Source organism: Eimeria necatrix, genomic scaffold (genome assembly GCF_000499385.1).
Source record: "Eimeria necatrix Houghton genomic scaffold, Enh_scaff1452, whole genome shotgun sequence".
Taxonomy (NCBI): Eukaryota; Apicomplexa; class Conoidasida; order Eucoccidiorida; family Eimeriidae; genus Eimeria; species Eimeria necatrix.
In genome coordinates, this window is record NW_013652175.1 from 1 (window position 1) to 7,660 (window position 7,660).

The window sequence follows — 7,660 nt, forward strand, 5'->3', positions numbered from 1 at the left end:
TTTCCAAGTCATGCAGTGGATATCGTCACATGCTAGCTAGGAGCAGCGTAAGGCTTGCAAAGGCAAAGCATGAATCAGCCCCTGGATGATAAAAATTGTTAAATCGAAATCTCCCCTTATTACGTACGTCCTGCATAATGCGAAATCGAAATAAACTGCTGCTTTAGGCGAGAGCTTTGGCCGTAAGTCAAAGTCCACAGTGAGCATCTCCCTCGGAGCTGTACAAGAAAACGGGAGCTCCAGTGTTTTGTTCGAGCAAGGCGGCACCTGTGGAGTAACAGCTGTTAAGTGAAATGTTGACGTGGTGCTGCAAACTCAGTGTTAACCGGGTATTTTGTCGAATCGTAGCGCTGTAGCCACTGGCCTGCATCGGCAGGACAGTTACTTCAGAGCTGGACCGGACGGCAATAGTTCGACTGCTTAATCGAAGCGTAACGTAAACTAATGAACCACATTTCTTTGTCCAATATTTCACGTGTCACACACATCCTGGATATCGTGAAATCAATTCACACTGGGACCGCGATGCTAATTTACAAGCAAGCTGAAAGCACTCGAAAGCCGGTGCACGATGGCCTGAATATAGTACAAATGTGCACTGAGCCTCTAGAACGAATTTCTATACATTTTGCAGGTCATCACAAGCCCAACCAAAATAATATGTCAAATCCAAGTACCACAAATTGCCTCTACTCCTCACGGCGCTAACACAAAGGACGTGGAAACAGGAACAACCACGGCAAAGACATTTCTGTCCGCCGCACGCAGCCTGTGTACAGGAAGCAACGCATATTCTAAGACAGCCAGAAAACCTAGAAGGCGAACGCCGATTGTCCTCCAAAGAACAAAGATGCCAAACACGCGTGGGGAGATATTCTGTGCAACTGACAGGCTGCACGATGATTCAAAAAAGATTTCCTAAAGTTCCTGCGTATACCCTGCCGCTGGCAGCGATGCATATTCACAAACGTTCAGAGTCTGTAAACTCTTAATGTTGGACCTCCCAAATAAAAATATAATAGAAAGCACAGCCATGCACATACAGCATAGCTCTCTTGACGCTTTTCAAGGCAACGCCCATTGCCTACAATGAACACTTCAACTTGCAGGCGGACAGTCGTCGACAGCTCTGCATTTCATCAGAAAGAACCTCCCTGGACAATGCAACATGGATGCACAGCAAAATCCACTCCCAAGAGAAAGTTCTCCATCGCGGAAAGACACAAAAAAGCATTACGATCAATCCTCAATGCGCATCGCGCCATCACAGCGGATTTCTACTGTTCAACATCCTAGCCAACGAACAAAACAAGTTCACTTCAAGACGCCTTCGCAGCAACTTCCTTATCGTAATGGTCTTCAAAATCCACCGTTTCTACCACTTTACACTGGAGTGCAGCGAGCAAACGTAGCGTTCTCATTTCGAGACCAATTACGTGCTATTTACCTAAATAAGACGACGACCTAGCAATGAACACCGAAGCACCCGAGTGCACAAAAAAAGGAACCCTGGGGTAAACAACACAGCCAGGAAAACAAAGCCAAAAGTGGTGCAGCAAAGATACCCACAGTGTGAATGCCGACCTCCCTCGAATGCCTTCAAAAGCAAAACAGAGCATGAACAATAATCTTGTGCTACTTACACCCTGCATTTCGGCGCGCAGCAAATAACTACCCCTGGCTTGAACTTGCTCGTGAGGAACATCCCCGCAACAAACAAATTTACATTGGCACTATCAAATACACACGTACGCAAGCGCACTTTGCGTGTGAATATTATCGCGACGAACGAAACAACAGACGCCGCCCGAGATCTCACTCGGCCAACGTCAAACACTCATGCGCCACGCTTGGGTCCCTGCTCTAACGCCCTCGCACAGCACGCTGTGCATACGTCCTGCAACGTAAAAGCAACGACCTTCCAAGCGCCAGCATAGCGGATATGCAGCCGTGCTGTATTGTCTCGATCACGAACTCAAACCACTACACGGACGAGCTGCCATCCATCGTGGGAGCGTCTGCCCAAGCACCACAAAGGCGCCACAGACCAAAAAGATTAACCACTCTGCCCACGACAAACTGAAGTAACAACATGCACGTCACGCGCTCAAACCTGCCCGCCTCTCAAACGCATCGACCACTTAACCCTCATGACTGAAGTAACAACATGCACGTCACGCGCTCAAACCTGCCCGCCTCTCAAACGCATCGACCACTTAACCCTCATGGCTCACCACAGCTCACACAACCTCGTACTCCATCACTTCATACCTAGACCATCGATAAAACACTCACGCAAAGTCTCCACAACACTCCTGCAGAAACATCACTGTTGTTAAGACCTCACATAAGCACATCGCCAAAAACGATCACCACAACGCCCTACTCATCTTCACGTTCTCCTTACCCAAGCGTTAGACAGACCAAACTGCGAGCTACCGTGGTTTGCATGTGCTCCCGGAAAATATCCCCGCAACAAACAAACGTGCATTAGCGCTAGTAAATACACACATACACAAACACACACTAAGTGACTAAGGAAACATTTTCGCGACGAACAAAACAACAAACGCCGGCCCCGCTCTCGTTCGCGCAACGTCAAACACTCATGCACTACACATGCGTCGCCGCTCTAACGCTCTCGCATAGTACGCTATGCATACGTCCTGCAACGTAAAAGCAACGACTATCCAAGCGCTAGCATAGCGGATATGTAGCCGTGCTGTATTGTCACGATCACGAACTAAAAGCACTACACGGACGAGCTGCGATCCATCATGGGCGCGTCTGCCTAAGCACGGCAAAGGCGCCACAGACTAAAAAGACTAACCACTCTGCCCAGGCTAAAAGTTAGAATATGCACGCCTCGTTCTGCAACCTGCCCGCCTCTCAAACGCATTTCCTTCGAGACCTGTACTCTAATCGCAGCTCACTAAAACTCAATACATCGCTACATGGCCAAAAAGGCGTCAGCGCATGCCCCTCTTAGCAAGGATTTCTGGAGCTGTCAAAGCCCTCACGCAACGTACACAAGACACTGCGCTGCATTGTGTAGCCACAGACTGACGGGCACTCAGCCATGTGTCACTAGCGTGGCAAAGGATTAGAGCCTCAAATAACGACGCGACGCGATTAGTTCTTTGCACATGTAAAATCGGTAGAGCAAAATTAACCAGTCATCTCCACCTGCAGTGTTGTTTACTTGATACGAAATGACCCCGTGCCAGCACGCTCTGCTGTTCCGCGTCTCGTCTGCTGAAAGTATTGTCCAGCTTTTGGAAGGCAGGTGCACGGGCGAATTGACGCAGCTACGCGATGCAATCGAACGAAGGATGACTAAAAGCACACACATCAGGATGCTGCTCTTAGTCATGGTGTACACAGGTTCCGTTGCATCGCGTTAACACAGAAAAAAAGCGACAAAGCATTGTTCGCATTTCGTCTGGTGAGAATTTGCGCACAAAGCACCAAAGCAGTGCTCGACCGTCGCCGCGCTCTCAACCCAGCACTGATGCTCTACTCGCAGCCCACCAAACATCACCCTCCATAGGCGTTCAATAACGCTTGAGCGCAAAATGCCCACAGCGCCAGTGCAAATGCACCAAAGCGACTCTCAGGCAGTCGAAGAGAGCAGCCTATTTGCCCGTGGCGGTACAGACGGTCTCGGCACGACAAACATACGAACGCGCACGCATCGCGCTACCTTCGTGCTGCCAACGCCCACAGCTCTCATCACCCTTACAAGCAAGCGCTAGCACTCAACAAGGCGTTCCTTCATTTGCTCCATCCACGGTAACGCATGAACATGACTGCCATGCAGAAACCCGCCACTCGATCATGCAGAGCTGCTGAAGGAATGCGGCACGCATGTACATCATATTCATTTGCTCCATCAACGGTAGCCCGTGAACATGACTGCTATGCAGAAACCTGCCACCAGAGCATGCAGGGCTGTTGGGGGAATGCGGCGCGTATGTTTACCATGTTCGTGACGGTCGGAAGTACATTTTTGAGCACTACATAAAGCTGAAGCTTGCACATCCACTCTTGAACAACAGCCGCACGCCTAGGGTACGGCCGTGCTGAGCAGTACATTTTCATAGACCGCACATCTTTTGCTGCGACGCTGACGCTCTGTATAGCCTGGCCGTTGTACACGCCAATAAAGTTCGGGCTTTACTTAAGCTTTTCCGCGATCTCCACTGGCGAACTCGAGCTCCCCAATGCACGCAACAGAATGCCAGATACATTCGAAGGGACAGAAGCCCGCCAACACACGAACCTCGGTGAAATCTTTAGGGCTCGAAGCCTGGCATATATGTGCATAGCAAAGGCGCAAGCCCATGAGGAGCGCTCACTTATGAGCGCAAGTTGTACCTATCCACAGCACGACAAGCATCCTTCGTCCCAGCAGCTGCACGAACGTCACCGTCACGCCACACTATGACCACAACCCCCCTGAGTCATTGACGCCCGCTCTCACCTCAAACGCAGGCAAAAAGCCCTCCAACAAGGGGACTAGCATTTGCTCACTCTTCCGCACTTCTGTTTATGCTGTATATTGTATGTGGGTGCAACACGCCCCCAAGCGAGCTAATCATTTGGCAGAGCATGTGCACGAGACACATATGCAAGCAAAAGCTCTCATCGAACCCATCAGCGCAGCGTGCGAAGCGGCTTTGCGCTTCGAAGGGAGATGCTGTGCACCGTCAGCACCATGCATGCCTGTACATGGTCACCGGTACACAAATCTCACCAGCACTGCGGGCGCATTGCGACTGCAAGCAAGATTGTCCACAAAGAGGATACACGAAAGACACTGGCGCGATTCCATGTGTCACACGCAAAGCGGTCGAAGCGCACGATAAGGCAACGAGTGTCAGTCTTGGGCGGAATCCTCGCTTAATAGAAAAGCTGATCGGCCAAGAGCTCCATCCAAAAAGGAGACGCAAAACGCACTGGCGCGATTCCATTTGCTACACGCGCAGCTCTTAACGCACGGCATGAGGTCACAAACCTCAGTCTCCTATGATACCTTTTACAAAAAAAATTGATACAATAATCACAGCCTCCACTAACCGCATGTCGCCGTAGCACGAATCCACGGGATCCGACAGGATACGTCCGAGCCTAGGGAAGCATTCCGAGTGCAGCTAATCAACTTCCCGCTTAGGTCACACTAAAAATCAGCGGCCATCTGATACTAGTAACTATTGATGACCTAGCGCGTCGCGCCAGCGCGTCGTGCCAAAACGCCCTCACGTCACTTAGAAGACTGAAGCTTACGAGGCGAAGACTTTGCTCGCCTTCTGCCATATTGCGTTTGTGTTGTCGGGGCGGTCCGTTACGCTTGCGGCCCTTGATTGAGGTGTAGCAACGAACGCCAAAAAACCCAACGATCGTCGCGATCAGTAGGGCGGGGCTTGAGACTGCAAGCAGCATTCCAGGCCAGCGTCTCGATATGGCCGAAACATCTTGGTGATCAGCACGAGATGTTCCTCCTAAAGGGGTTGCGGTGTCTGCTCCAAGGAGGATGTGGGCCGTGAAGACAATTAAGATTAGGGAGTGTAGAGTGTGCATTTTTGACGCAATAATTATGGGGTTGAGACGATTTTGTGTTATCCTTGAGTTTTTTAATGCTGTCAGAGCATAACAATTGCTTGCGTCCGCCCTGTTTGCTTTCTGTGGCGAGCAACGGGCCGCCAGCACACACCGGTTGGAAACTGTTTGGAAAGGTCTATTAGAGCCAATGTCAAGCTCTCAAAGTACATACACACCAGCTAAAAAAATTTGCGGAACGTTTCAGCTGTAACGTGAACAGTCTGGAGTTGTTTACAGCAGTCACACACATGCACTACCCTGGAGTGCTCTGCCCTATGCTCCAGGACTGCTGATGGTAGTGCGCACAGGACCACACAGGAACTAGAGCAACTGGAAGATATCTTTGTTAAAAGAACAGTGAATATTTTGGTGTTCATTTTGGTATTCATTTACATGGACGTGAGACGGGCACAACACAATGTGGCAGCAGTTTAGGAGGCGCGCCCCTGGAACAGTAGCCCTGTAGCGAGCGGAGGAAAAGCTTCACCAAGTCACAACTGATTTGGACGGAAATTTTTTTTCTGTCAGGCAGAGGTACATACCTGGTTGTTCGTGTGTTGTTTCAATGGAAACAGATCTGCAGCACGCGAAGGCACCTGGCAATGGCTCGTAATTTTTGAAACATTACCAAAGAATGAGCTAGCCGCTGCCAGGGTGGCAGGCGTTTCTTTTTCAAGGCGCTGCACGCGAGTAGATATTCTCCGACAAACATAGGAGAACATGGAATTTCAACACTGGGTCAATGCTGATTTGAAAATAGTTTTAGTTATTGCTTACACGTTCGGGCTTTTGCGGCGGCCGAGCCAAACACATCCCCCTGAAGTAGGGTTGATGTTTCCCTGATATGCCAGAATTAGTTCAGCAGCAAGCAGATGGCTGAGACTCACGAAAGCCGCAGTTGGAATCTTGAGGTGCAGCGGTAGCCCAGCGCGATGGATTTGGTAGACAAAGTGTGACAAGAGCTGAAGGAGTCAGGCGCCAGCTGGAGTACAGCACCGCCAGACTGCAGACTGCAGCCGTTCTCTGTCTCATTCCTCCCAAAAACCTGCAGATGAGCTTATTTCACACAGAGAAAGTGCTGGAGCCACAGAGGAGGGCTTGGCTGCACAGCTGCCATGGGGAAAACAGCCAACAGTCTTGAGAGCTGAAAGTCTGCGTCCTGCACAGTGAAGCGGCAGGCAAATGTGCAGAAGGGACGGTGCAGCACCAGCCGCAGGTACAGCGCTCTTGAGGCGCTGAAGGGGGTCTTTATGGACGCCTGAGAGCTCAGCCCTTGTTACAAAAGAGCCTTTGCTTTGCTGCTGGATCCGATGCTGCTGTGTCTTTCGGAGCCCGTTGAAAAGGCACGGCTCCTCTCAGCCAGTATTCTCTTTAAGTTTTTCTGCGAAGCACCAGCAGTGGACGAAGCCCTGGGAGAAGTGCTGCGGGCGCTGACTGCCCGCTTTGGCTCCGAAGACATTGAAAGAGTGGCTCACCTGCCCCCAGTGATGCGCCCAGACCCTGAGTACAAGCCCCTGCAGCTGACGCCCATAGAACAGAGCGACGAAATGCGGCAGAGTCTGTTCAAGTTGCTTCAGCTGGTGCTGCACAGAAGTTCAGATGAAGCCGTTTTGAGCCACCTAGACTTGGCCGTAGGCCTGCTGCGGGCCGGCGCAATGGATGTGTGCCCTGAGGTGAAGTGTTTGGCACTGGAAGCCGTCGTTGAGTTCTGCAGTCGGCACCAAAACATGCTGCTGCACTTCACTGAGCCGCTGGCGAGGTCACTTCTTTCGTGTCTTGTGCACCAGCACTCGCGAATCCGAATGAGAGCTCTTCGCGCACTCACACTGGTGATTTCTTGTGGCTTGTACAAGTACAACGGCGAAATCATTAATATGTTGGCTGGCTAGCGGGACTCCAACAGCGCTCCGTCCCAGAGTTCGTACGAATTCACAGGGCCCCCAGAATTTTGAATGAAGCGGCTGCGGCAGCCAAAAAACAGGCCGCTGTTGTCTTTCTAGAAACCCAAAGAGAACGGGCAATCGCTGCACTCACACAGCCTCTGAAGCTCTTTGAAATT

At 50.8% G+C, this 7,660-nt stretch overlaps 1 protein-coding gene across 1 annotated transcript; it reads left to right on the top strand.

Annotated features, from left to right (window-relative positions):
* Nucleotides 1-6,911: 6,911 nt before the first annotated feature.
* ENH_00014280 (hypothetical protein) lies at nucleotides 6,912-7,490 on the top strand (the record flags this gene model as incomplete). The annotated part of the gene is made up of 1 exon (XM_013579088.1): nucleotides 6,912-7,490. One exon carries the CDS (start codon nucleotides 6,912-6,914, stop codon nucleotides 7,488-7,490), a length of 579 nt encoding a protein of 192 aa, XP_013434542.1.
* Nucleotides 7,491-7,660: the final 170 nt, after the last annotated feature.